Source organism: Bactrocera latifrons, unplaced genomic scaffold (assembly GCF_001853355.1).
Source record: "Bactrocera latifrons isolate USDA-ARS-PBARC rearing strain unplaced genomic scaffold, ASM185335v1 scaffold_298, whole genome shotgun sequence".
Lineage (NCBI taxonomy): Eukaryota > Metazoa > Arthropoda > Insecta > Diptera > Tephritidae > Bactrocera > Bactrocera latifrons.
The window spans coordinates 69038-82472 of NW_017536607.1; the positions used below are offsets into that span (position 1 = coordinate 69038).

General features: G+C 36.9%; 1 protein-coding gene across 4 annotated transcripts in view; it reads left to right on the top strand.

The window, feature by feature from the left end:
- LOC108970315 (1-phosphatidylinositol 4,5-bisphosphate phosphodiesterase classes I and II) overlaps window positions 1-12956 on the top strand; it is a 79776-nt gene extending 66820 nt beyond the window's left edge. Inside the window, exons 9-19 of one of the 4 annotated variants that reach the window (XM_018935630.1) lie at window positions 1481-1706; window positions 4849-5027; window positions 5241-5454; window positions 6747-6904; window positions 6983-7153; window positions 7216-7416; window positions 7516-7846; window positions 8309-8771; window positions 8838-9221; window positions 9292-9436; window positions 9957-12956. In XM_018935630.1, the coding sequence (XP_018791175.1) occupies window positions 1481-1706; window positions 4849-5027; window positions 5241-5454; window positions 6747-6904; window positions 6983-7153; window positions 7216-7416; window positions 7516-7846; window positions 8309-8771; window positions 8838-9221; window positions 9292-9436; window positions 9957-10226 (2742 nt within the window). In that variant the 3' untranslated portion in view covers window positions 10227-12956. The remainder of the gene's footprint in view (window positions 1-1480; window positions 1707-4848; window positions 5028-5240; window positions 5455-6746; window positions 6905-6982; window positions 7154-7215; window positions 7417-7515; window positions 7847-8308; window positions 8772-8837; window positions 9222-9291; window positions 9437-9956) is intronic. The other 3 variants (XM_018935631.1, XM_018935632.1, XM_018935633.1) reach the window with 3 other exon arrangements.
- The last annotated feature ends 479 nt before the right edge of the window (window positions 12957-13435 follow it).

Genomic DNA, 13435 nt, shown 5'->3' on the forward strand with positions numbered 1-13435 from the left:
GGAATCTACTACCACAGATAACCATATTTCCGGCCCGGCGAAGTCGACCAGCCTCAACTCAATTTTGGATGTTTCATAATGGAGGATGAATTTACAGACTGTTTTGCCAAAGATAGCTTCTTTGTTCACCCTGGCGTTAAAGTTGCCAAGCAAGGTTTTGACATAATGGCGGGAGCTGCTTCATAAGCGTGCTCCAAGCGCTCATAAAAGACATCTTTGATCTTTCTCTCCCATGGAGGCCTGGGCGCAAATCAGGGATATGTTGAATAACTTTGATGCGTATTGTGGCTAGTCGTTCATTCATCGGGGTCAATGCCAGGTCTCAGCGCCAGAGTCTCTCTCACCACACGAATCTTCTTTTATTTGACCACTGTCGTTAATATTTCAAGGATGTAGTCATCTCAGTCCTTGCGCTGTCCATTGCACTTCGGCGGCTATGTTAACCTTTGCTCTTACGAGTGTCCGAACATTCTAGGTGTATACCATTAAATCGTTATCCTTAACACGTTTGCAGTGGTCGTCATCAAGAGGAGCGTCGCTCATTCGATGCTATTTTGTTTTTTTTTTTTCATGGGGGTGTTTTTTGTTAAAAGAATCGTTTCTGGCCGCTCACAAATGAACGGTACTCAGAGTATAAGCATTAGGAAAGATGCTCTCTGTTGTTGGAAAAACTTGTTCTCAGCAAGATAGCTAGACTTAGCATAAATATTTTGGGGGATCGATTCTTAAACGCTATTAGCACGCGGCGCTATGATTACTCTCTAGCTTTAGACCTCAGATGCCATATATAAAGTTGCAGTTTGGTATATCAATTTCTGGCTTGATTATTAGCACTTTATAGGTTTCGGTTAACAATAATTTGTGGGCTTCGTAATTGTTTGATTTCTTTTATTCGATGTCAAACATGCTGCCAGAGTACAAAAAAATGACAGTACCATCTAATTAGTGCCGGAATAAACTTATATAATCAAGGTTAGGTTAAGTCAAGGGCATTCTAGAATGCTAGTCCATTGTGATACTCCTAAATAATACGTCATATCGTCGACTATCAACCTGACTACTCGTATGGCGGAGCTTTTATTAATAATCTTTGCCTGCATTATCACTTTTAATATGGCTTCAGAGTATAATAGGAGATCAGTGCTATCTAGCGGATTTAAATTTAAGGGTACTATTTTCATTTAACATAACGTTGCCTTCAAAATTCCAGCAAAATCGGTTCAGTGAAATCAGTATATATATTAACAACAACACCTTTTCATACACACACACAAGAATACCATATACAGCCACCACTGTTGAAATACCACATAAGTATTATATCTGTTCGTAGACCGTATCCATAGTATCGCCATTTACTGCAACTACCTTGCCATAATTAAATGTTTATGCTCATTCCATTTTTATTGCTATTATTATTTTTTATGTCTATGCTTTTTGTGTATTTTCTCTCCATTTCCACATTTGTATCGTAATGTAGGCTAAAATCGCCAACTACTGTCGTGAGATATTCGGTGAAATGTTATTAGATAAACCGCTAGATTCACATCCGCTAGAGCCTAACGTTGATTTGCCGCCACCATCATTACTTAAGCGTAAAATTATCATTAAGAACAAACGAAAACATCATCACCACCATCGTCACAAGAAGGGAGGCGCGACTGCGGCCCCAACCACGGTCAGCAAATTGTCGACGGCGAACTCAGGTGAGTGCTCAATTTCCACCAACACACACGTATGCTTTAGTAAGCGCGTTATATATAACATATACATACATATATGCAGTGCAGTTTATAATAATGCGGCAATGACTTAGCCATTACACCGTAGTGATTGCCGCGAATAATTAATTATGGCCGTTAATACGCGAATGCAAATTGAATCTGCTTAATGGATAACATTAGCTGGCTATCGCTAAGTAAGCGTAAATATTTCGTGGGAATTGTGCTACAAATGTGTTGATTGCGTAATTGTAGAACTTTATGCAGTAAAGCGGAAAATTTAAAAGAAAAAAATGTATATACATATGTATTTGTTACGTATACGCAGGGGTGTACAAGCTCATTATTTGTAGTAATTGCCAAACCAAAATTTCATTCTAAAACTTTAGTAAAATGCAATAAGAAAGAATATAAAAATAATTAAGGATTAAATATATATAAATGGTATTCGGTATGTAATTTCATTAAAAAAAAAACTCGGGGAAACAATCTAGGTATTACACACCTAAACCTCTTTTCTTTCTACAACTCCAGCTTCTAGTTGTAGTGATCAGTAAGAATTAAAGTGCCGATAGCTTCGATAAATTATACATATTACATTAGTATGAAGTCTCTAGACTTTTCTGTAAACTCATTACAAAATCAATTACTTTCTGTAAGGACTCTAAATTTGTTTTTCAAAGCATTGGATTTTCTAGAGGGAAACCAGCTGTCAAAGTATACAAATTTGTTTAAGTTTTTTCTTTATACATTGACAACTTAGCATACAAATAATATATTGAATCTGAAAGATGTTGACGGTCTCGTGTTCACACAAGAAATGCTTTTCAAATCAGCCGGTATGAATGGTATATTTCCCGCTCTACTGTAGAACTGTATGCAAATTTACTCACCGTTTTGCTAGTATATAAACGTACTTGTATGTAGTACAAAAGTAGGTGGCAGGAGAGCAAAATTATCTTCATACCGAAAATGAGAAAAAAAGCCTCTTCCTGCAAAAATCTTGTAAACTGAGCAGTTTGGTATCATTCCCACTAAAATAAATGGAAGGAATCCATCTAACAATAAATTCCACTCAGCCGTTTGAAAATCAGACACCACTTTTTGCTTGGGGATTACGGGACGCCATGTGGACTACATCAGCAAGGTTCTAAATGTTAGCCTAGATATTCGCCCAATACATATTTAAGTGAAGTATAGTGCAATACTTACTCATGTTTTTAGGACAATGGATCGGGACTCGATGTCACTAAGGGCCTGGTTTCTTGCTCAAACATATTAAAGAACTCGGACTAAATTTAAAATGCCACCGAGAAAAGTAGAGCCATGAGGAGTTAAACAAAAAGTTTTAATTTTTTTATCAGTTAAGAAAGTTTCTGTGATCGCCAGTTCCACCGGTGATCTATATATTCAACGATGAATCAAAGTGTGATATAAGAACAGAAGCGGACTATAATTCGGGCTTTAAAGCCAAAATATGTTGGCTGAGGGTGCAATGTGGGCTCTTGATCTAATAAATAAGCCAGTAAAGTGGCATATTAGCTATCCGTAGCGCTAATACTAAGTCTCACTGTGTTAGGTTATGCAAGCAGTCAAGAAGGTAACTCGGTAAATATTATTTGGGTACTCAGTTATACAGTAATAAAAAGCATAGTGTGGTTACCACCCGGAAGCACAAAGAGCCTATACTACTGTCAAGGCTTTCTCTAGTCCAAAGTGTCTTGATGACCGAGTTGAAACTCAATTCAATAGCCTCTATGGATCCGAAGAAATGCGCGAGCTATTTTAATCTTCACTTTAGACTGCACCCTTCGGTAGGCAAAGCCAAACAATGTGTTACCCGACTGCACAAAATGACAAAATTGCTATTATCGCCAAAATATAGAAACAAAATCCTCAAATCGCTAGCTGGCAGCATATGGAGAAAGGACCAAGGAACGTTGTTGGCAACTTACGAAGCAATCAGCCGGTATAGGAGCATTAAGAAGTATTTTTTCAACTACGTCAACGACATCCAACAATACGTCGACCAAACTTCGGACGCAACCAACTTCCGACGAGCACTGACCGTCATTCACAGTGGAGCCATCAACACCTTTGCCGACTCCTTCTCAGTGAATGGCGTACTTGCGGTCAAACCACCAAACATTGCAGACGAAGAGCTCGAGTTGTTGCGAGAAACGAGAGTGATCCTTGCACAGCTTCATTCTGGATACTGTAGCACCGACATATCTGACATATGTCCTGCAAGCAATGAGTCTCCATATTACACTGACCCTCTCTTTGCGTGCCCCACTAACACTACTCATTTAACAACTCCTTTTTTATTGCGATCGCGTCGAAACAGCGCATTCTTGGACCTACCGTTGAATGATGTCGACGACAACTTATCTACTATCCTTAGCAATGAGCATATTGATGACCTAAGTGCGACCACTTGCAGTCTTGGTCTGACGGCCGAGCGCCTCTTTCTTCAACGTACCAACCAACACTGAAAGATTCTGACGTTACCCGCAATCATTCGATACTTTTTACTAAGAATTCAACTTAAAACAAGTGATTCCAACAGTTCGCAGCCAATTATATATGTACATGTTAAAAACATTGAGACGTGGTTTTTTGACTGAATAATATCCAGATATGACCCTCTCATTATAATTCCTGGGATTCTATGATTTGACTCCCATAGTGCATATTTTGCAGAGGCAAGTGAAGTAAGCCATGTCCGTTTATTTTGGAAACCAACTTGCGGTGCATTATTGGCTAAATAGGGTATATGTATAAGAATATTTCACCAATTTTACATTTTTTTTAGAGTAAAAAGTTTTATATACCTCTGGAAAATTCTTATATGTACTCAAACCTATTCTACTATTTCATTTATTAACCTTATTACATATTACTTCATAAAAAAATGTATACAAACACACACATATTTACTTCCAAAAAATATTTCTCAACAATATTTATTTTTTCTAAATATTGAAATCCATAAAACCGCTTAAGCCTAAGTGTTTTGGGTAAACTTGTATTGAATATTCAAAGAAAACAAAAGCATTTTGAAAATGTACACATTGCCATTGTCGAAAGTCACAATTGACTGTTTACCACTCATTTGCATTTTCAGTTGATGCATCCAGCAAAGCAACAGCAAATCACGCCACCACGCCGTCTGCCATACAGCAGCAGGTCTCCGTGCAGGCTGACAATGCAGCAGCAGCAGCAGCAGGCGGCTCGGCTATATCGACGCCAGTGTTGACTGGCAATGGAGATATTAGCAGCACAGTTTATCCGCCTCCACTGCAGGTAGGCAAATTTTGTTATTGGCAAGTGTATGGAGTATAGAATTATTAAATTAATTATTTTCTGTTTTTATTTTTTATTTTTTTTTTTGTAGAAGCAAGAGAAAATATTTTGCTAATATACTTGATGAATAATTGTAATATAAGACATATACATATATTGCGAATTTAATTGTTATTTTAACAAATAATATAAACGTATCCTTCTTCTTAACAGCAAATTCGTCAGAATTCTAAGGACAGCACCGGTTCTTCGGATACGGACAGCTCGAGCGACGATGAGTCTATGCCGAATGTAACACCCAATCCACCAGTAGGCGCCGATCCAACAGCAGAAAAACCACAAAAGGAAACTGAAGCGGCAGCTGAGCTCTCGGCGCTGGTCAATTACGTGGAGCCGGTGCATTTTTACACATTCGAAAATGCGGAAAGTAAGTGTAATAATTTATTTTTCTTTTTTGAGGTATATACAATATAAAAGTAGTTGAAATTATATTTTTTGGTTAGGTAACATAAAAACTTATTAAGACTATTAGTTATATTTTTCCGAGAATAAAAAGTAATAAATGAGAACATAAAAAATAATGCATACAAATGCTTATGTTAAGCGGCATTCGCCTTTGGCAATGCACAAAGCATCATAAATCCTCCGCAAAAGCTTTCTCACGAACACTCCTAAGGCAGCGAACACTATTTGTTTGATGATAGGAGATTTCCGTCTTACCCCCTTCACTACCAGACCCATTTGCTTCGTTTTCTTATCTAGTCTGGAGATAGCTGAACTGACACGGTCGTTGAGGCCAATGTTATCAATATCAACGGCGTACGCCAGTAGCTGTATCTTCTATAAGAGTGATTGCCTCTTCGCTATTCAGCTTGAATTATTTTCTTTTCGCACGAAAGAAAGTCGCCTTGTCTGAAACCTCGTTTGGTACCGCATGGCTCGAAGAGGTCCTTCTGGATTATGACGAAGCTTTTGGTATTGCTCAACGTTAGTTTACACAGCCGTACTACTTTTGCTGGGGATACCAAATTCAGATTTAGACATGTCAAAAGCGGCTTTGAAATCGACATAGAGCAAACTTAAAGTCTAATCGCCGGGCATGCTTTCATTCGTCCATATTATACAAAGAAACTAATGCATGCGTTGACGTATTTGAATAGCCCGGCCGGCAATTCACCGGCCTCTACCTCATCGTTATTCTTCAGATGGCCGAAGCTTAACAAATACCAACATTTTTCTGCAATAACTTCGATTCCGTTCGTTCAGTTCAATATCGGCGGTTCCGACAAGTAAGCAGCTTTTTATGAAGAAGAGTCTCCAACGTTTCCTTCTGCCTTACAAGTATAACAAACCTCGGCACTTAATATTCCGGTCTATCATGGAAAAGAATATTTGCTTATTAGTGATTGTTGTCTTTCTAGTAACTAGACCATTTTTATGGTAAAGTCGGAGCGCAATTACGCTGACTTCCCTTAAGAGGTTTTTATGAATCATGTCCGCTTCCTCTACTTCACAATATTAAAACGAGTTAATATTGTTGATGGTCTTGGTCTTCAGAATTTTTCAAATCTCAAGCATGTATTATCTTCGGCCACGTTTAGGGATTCTTCAGATGTTGTGCTCCACAAAAGGAGAATCAATACTGACCGTTAAATAATTTTAGTTGAAACAATTCCATTTATACTTTTTCTCTCTCCCTTCCTCTTTCCTTTCCATTAGAGAAAAATCGCTGCTACGAAATGTCCTCCTTCGATGAAAAACAAGCAACAGCGCTGCTTAAAGAGCGTCCAATTGAATTTGTCAACTACAACAAGCATCAGCTGTCGCGTGTTTACCCGACCGGCACACGATTCGATAGTTCCAACTTCATGCCGCAGGTTGGTGGCTTAACTAACATTTTATATTGCTTTTAACTTTGCATCATTAAACATTTCTCCATTTTATCATGCTTACAGCTGTTTTGGAATGCCGGCTGCCAGCTGGTGGCGCTCAACTATCAGACGTTGGACTTGGCTATGCAGTTGAATTTGGGCATATTCGAGTACAATGACCGTTCGGGCTACTTATTGAAGCCAGAATTTATGCGACGCACCGATCGACGCCTGGATCCATTCGCCGAGAGCACGGTATGGTATTTAAATGCAATTCCTTAGTTTTCGCCACAATTTTAATTGAGCACTATTTGCAGGTCGATGGCATCATAGCTGGTACCGTGTCCATTACTGTGCTGTCGGGCCAATTTTTAACGGATAAACGCGTCGGCACATACGTTGAGGTTGAAATGTTTGGCTTGCCCGCGGATACCGTGAGAAAACGCTTTCGCACACGCATTGTACGCGACAATGGCTTGAATCCGGTCTATGACGAGGAGCCCTTTGTATTCAAAAAGGTGAAGGGTGATAACATAGATTTTTATTTTTTTTTTGTTTTTTTTTTTTTTTTTTGTTTTTATAAAACAAATTCTCTTTTGTTTTTTGTGATGTGACAGGTTGTGCTGCCCGAGCTAGCCAATATACGCATCGCGGCTTATGAAGAGGGTGGAAAATTTCTGGGTCATCGTGTGCTACCCGTTATAGGCTTATGTCCAGGCTATCGACATGTCAATCTACGCACCGAATTGGGCCAACCCTTGACGCTAGCATCACTGTTTCTCTATATTGTTGTTAAGGATTATGTACCAGACGATCTCTCCAATTTCGCCGAGGCTTTAGCTAATCCGATTAAGTATCAGAGTGAGTTGGAGAAACGCGATAAACAGTTAGCCGTGCTGACCGAGGGCACCGAACCGATCTCATCAGAGGAGGACATAACCAATTCATGTAAGTTTTAGAGTGCCATTTGAGTATCTATACATAAATGTATTTATAAGTTAGAGCGCATGAAATAAAGAATCTTGGTGTGGGTTAAATTTTTATTGTCTGTGGACCGGTAGTTATTATGTATTTAGCGCCACATTTATATTTTCCTCTGATAATTTCATGTAGAATACTTCGAATTTATTTGAATTTATACCTTTTTTGGTTATTTGAACTGTTTGTCTCTATTTCTTTTTTCATTTATTTATTTGTATATCCTTCAAACTACTGTTGGTTACTGGACACTTCAACATTTTCCTCCTCTGTCTACAACTAACCAACTACACACTTAACACCATGCCACACAACAACAACAACACAAACACAAAAACAAAACAAAAAACACAACGTTTGCTCGCAACCCGTTACCTCGTTACCCCGTTAACCGTTAACCTGCCTGCGTCCATTAAACTTGACAAACAAAAGTCGTTTTTGTACAAGTAGGTGGCCAGAAGAAGGAGCTGCGTCCCGTTGAGTCCACGACAATGAGTCCGAAGCATCGCGCCAGTATTACCACGGCCGCAACTTTGAACGTCGATTCAAATACTGGTGGTGATCACGATTCCGCCGATGCGGGCACTGCCGGCGCACCCGGTTTTACACATCAGCATTCGCTGGACTCGACCGCACAGACATCAATACGGCAGGTGGAGTCGTCACAGTTCGATGTGGATTTGGTGCGCGCAGAGCCGCTGGATAAGATACTCGACAATAAGTTGGTGCGCGAGAAGCGTTTCGAGCTGGAGAAGAAGCTGGAGTCGCTGCGCAAGAAACACGATAAGGAGAAGATCAAAATCGCTATGCAAAAATCTAGTCCCATGGATGGTAATAAGAAACCCATGTTCAACATTGCCAGCAAGCTAAAGAAACGTCTTAGCAATAAGAATCTGTAAGTGTGTTTGCATCCGTATTGCGCGTCTGCGCATGCGCATTGTACTTTCACATTGATGTTTAGTAATTGTCTCGCCACTAGCGATACGGGTGTGGAAGTGCCGGCCTGCTTTCCGGACATTGGTGATCTCAACGAGGACTGTGTGGATGGTGCCACCAGCAGCGGTGGCGAGAGTCCCGCGCTGGTGACGCGTTCACAGCAAGAGCGTTTACTCGCCTCATGTCGTGATTATTCAACGCAGTACCGCGACATACAGGAGAAGTATTATGAAATAATCTATGCTTTGGCAGACAAGGTGTTGCGCAATTCGCAGGCAAATCAAATGAAACAGTTGAAAGCGTCACTTGATCGTGTCACCTCGGAGGTAATGCATCAGCTGCAAGAAGCGCGTCGCACCGAGGTGAAAAACTTGTCATCGGTTCATCGTGATCGCGATGAGTTGGTTAGGTGAGCCAAAACATTTGTTGTGGCATTAACATTGCTTTCGTGTTAATAATATTTATCTGCCGTTTTTTAGAATGAAGCGTGAAGTGGCGAGCTCGGTGGTGGAGCGCGGTGTCGCTGAGCGCGTGCGTCTGAAGCAAACCTATGACAAACGTACCGATGACCTGCAAAAACAACACGAATCCGTAAGGAATGCATTGACCGAGCATCGAAGCAGGGTGAGTAAAATATGTGATTAACTTCCTAGATGATCGATTGATTTAAAAGAAGATCGAATGCATTCCTAGCTTGTGCCAACTGATTTCCTCAATTTGTGGGGAAAAAATACATATTTCAATCCACAAAACTGCAAAAAGTTCAGTAAGGCTCTTAAGTATACTTTTAGAAGCACTAAGAAAATTCTGCTGTATTGTCAATTCTTGGTCTGACCTGCTCTGCTCTTTCGTCTATATTGTGCTTAAAAGACAGTTTACTGTTTACTGAAGAAAAATAACATGGCAACTGGACATGTAATTTATCGAAAAAAGGCTATTGAAAAAAATACCTCTATTTGGATTACCCATTATAAGGTAGCATTTAGGTTATAACTAACTACAGATTTCTCAATTGAAGATGATCTAAGTTTTGGATTATTTAGAAGCCGAACTACTCCTCTTATCTAGTTTACTCGTTAAAATAAGTTCGGTTGTTGACTCAAAGAACCCAATTCCAATTACTACTAAATGCATTTTCTTGCAGGCCCGACAAATACTCGAAAAGGAAGCTGAATCTCGAATTTGCACCATTAGTAATGGCTTCTTGGTGCTTTTCAGCAGCGGCGGCGCTGCCACCACATCGGTCACAAGCAATAACCTCACATTGAACTTAAACGGTGGCAACACCATATCGCCGGCACGTTCCAGCAATAGCATCACGAACAGCACCGGCGGCAGGAACAAAGACGATTTGGGTGGCGGCGACGACGAAACCGGGGCCAACGCGCTCGCTGGTGCGGCAGCTGGCGTTTAAAGGCTGCCTCAACCGCGATATTACATCAAAACAGTATTTGCTCTTGCGAACCTAAAACAAGGCCGAAAAGGTGTAAATCTAGCGTCAAAGTAATAAGATGAAAGCTGAAATATGGCATATAGGAGGCAAAAAGTTAAATTCGTATAAAAATGGGTTCTGTAGTAGTAGTAGTGATGTAGAAATGCAAGTTATTGGATTAGAATTGAAAATGATTTAGTTTAAATTAAATTGAAAAAAAAAAAAAGTGTTATCTAATATCTAAATGTTGGTTGTTGATGTGAAAACTATTTATAAAACCTAATTGTTAATGATAACTGTATAACTGTAAATGTATGTGTGTACTAAGTAAAGAGTTAAATAACCGCAAAATACACACAGACATTATGTCACTCTGCAGTACGTTTAAACTGATAAGTAATATTATATATACATATTTATAAATGTATGTACACATAAAAATATGAAAAATCTAATATATAGTATACGTGTTAGTTAAAGTCAATATGTATCACACATACTTATACAAATTAGTTGAATTAATTGTATTTGTATTTTAAACAAAATCCACCACATAAACAAATAACACTAAACTATAAATGCTTAAGTACCGTTATATAGCAAGATTATCAATGGGTTAACGTGCATGTACTTTAATGTACCTATAAACAATAATTAACATTTAGCTATAAGTATTGAAAAACAAAAGCAAACATGTGTGGTAAATTGTGTGAAAAAAATTGTTGTGAACTTTCTACATAGTTTAGCTGATAGGTTTTATGCTTCATAGCATAGCTTATTTACAACAAAAAATTTATAAAACTTACTATACAAAGGTGTTTAAACGGTAACTGATGTATAAGTGTCTTCAAATTCCTTTGTTCAAAAAAAATATAAAAATACACTAAAACGTCTATACTAGGGTGAGCCAAAAAAAATGATAAAATTGCGAATTTTCCGTTTTCTAAACATGCGAATTTCGGAGTTCTAAAAAGACTTCCCCGAGGTATATTTTTTTAGGAAATTTTTGGAAAATAAAAAAGAATTTCCCCTAGGTAGATTTTTTAGCAAACTTTTTGCGCGTTGTGAAAAGGTTAATCATAACTTTTGGTAATTTTGATGAAAATATTTATTTTTTGTTTTGTATAAGTCCTCCAGAATCCTTTGTTCAAAAACAAAAAAAAAACACTAAAATGTCTATACAATGGTAAGCCAAAAAATAAAATAAAATTACGAATTTTCCCTTTTCTATGTATACGAATTTAGGAGTTGTAAAAAAAAATTTCCCGAAGGTATATTTTTTTGGGACATTTTTTGTGCGTTGTATAAAGGTCAATGTTTATCTTTTCATAAGTTTTGGTATTTTTGATGAAAAAAAATATTTTTTGCTTTAGATAGGTATCTCCAAATTGCTTTGTTCAATAAAAAAAAAACAAATAACTAAAACGCCTACACTAGGGTGAGCCAAAGAATAAATTAAATTATAATTTTCAATTTTCTAACCAAATATACGAATTCTGGAATTCTAAAAAAAAATTCCCTGACGTTCCATAGATCTTCATATTTTTAATTAAACCATTTATTTTTTGTTTTGTATAAGTGTCTCCTAATTCCTTTGTTAAAAAATCATTAGAAAGTCTATATTAGGGTGAGCTTAAAAAAAATTAATTAGTCTTAACGTTTCATATGCCTAGGGTGAGTGAAAAAACACTCGTGGTATATTTTTTGGAAAATTTTTTTCTCTACAAGAATCCACGTTGTAGAAAATTGTATGCTAAACAGTCCAAAAAAATTACCTTGAGGTATATTTTTAGGGAAAGTTGTGGCTCTACAGGAATTTTTTTATTACAAGAAGCTCTTTTTTTTGTTTTTTTTTTGGCAAAACTTTGAATGCTTCCTTAATCCTCTAAAAATATAATTAAATGAATCTAGAAACCTTGTCTTGCAGAGAAATTTTACTCTCTGTATATAGGTTACCTTTAATCCATAAATTCAATATCAGTAATGTTTGACTCACCCTAGTCTATAATATCTATATAAATATTTATTTATATGTAGGTATGTAGATCAAAAATGTATATATTTTATACAATATTTTACATAAATATGCTTATAAGTGCAACAGTTACGAAAATATATCTATATCGGAGTAGATCAAAAAACCTTTTTTTTTCAAAAAATTAGTTTGTAGATACCTAGAAATAATATTTTCCCATACTTTTCACTTTTTGCTCCAAAAAATTGCGCTGTCTTAATATGAGCTCTTAATAATAACATTAAAATCCTCCGCTTTTCAGTTTCCTTTTTCATTTTGCTTATTATTGGAAAGAAGAATTCATATTTTTGCAAAGTCTCAGTATTTCTTTAATCGAAAAATGTATAAAATATAAATATATTTATCCTAAATCAATGAAATTAACAAATTTTCTCAATGTAAGCACGCATAGTTCTCACTGGGTATCTTTACTTTCGTGATCACCCACTCTTTTCAAGTCGACCACTTCATTGAAGAATATTTTATGCTTTTTAGTTATTTGTCTCGCGTGTTCTACTCACTAACTCTCTTTTGTTGGTTTTGAATATAAATGTTTTGTCAAGCGAGCAATACCCAAAATTAACAAGCAGAGAAAGGGTGCTTCGGTAACTGTTGGCACGATTTCTCTCAGTTAAATTTATATAGACTTACATTTTTAAGCACATTTTTTTCTATTTCTATGTGTAAAATATTATATAAAATATATATAAGTATACAAATATAATTCTGGGGACATGCTATTCTGACAAAACAAAAAACATATAAAAATACATACATATATTATTTGTTAAATTATTACTTCAACTGCCTGCTAATAAATATTTATATGTGATTTAAAATTTTTATAAATTAACCAAACAATTCATCGCACAATTTTCCACTGTTATTTTTATTTATTTATGTATATTTCACTGCTTATAATGGTTGTATTGTATTTAGTTGAAAATAGTTTAAAAAGTCGCTAGTCCAGGGGAAGCAAATGCAAAGAAACGAATCTCCGAACACGCACATCTTCAAAGTAACTACAATATTTACGGATGAAAACAAATGCGCTCGATGTCTATTTGAACAAATTTTATTTTTAGGTTATGTAGGTTATAAGTTAATTATTGGTGAATTAATATAATTTAGCTTTATTATAATTTATCAAAAGCTGCGAAGTAGTCTTTTGGGTGCG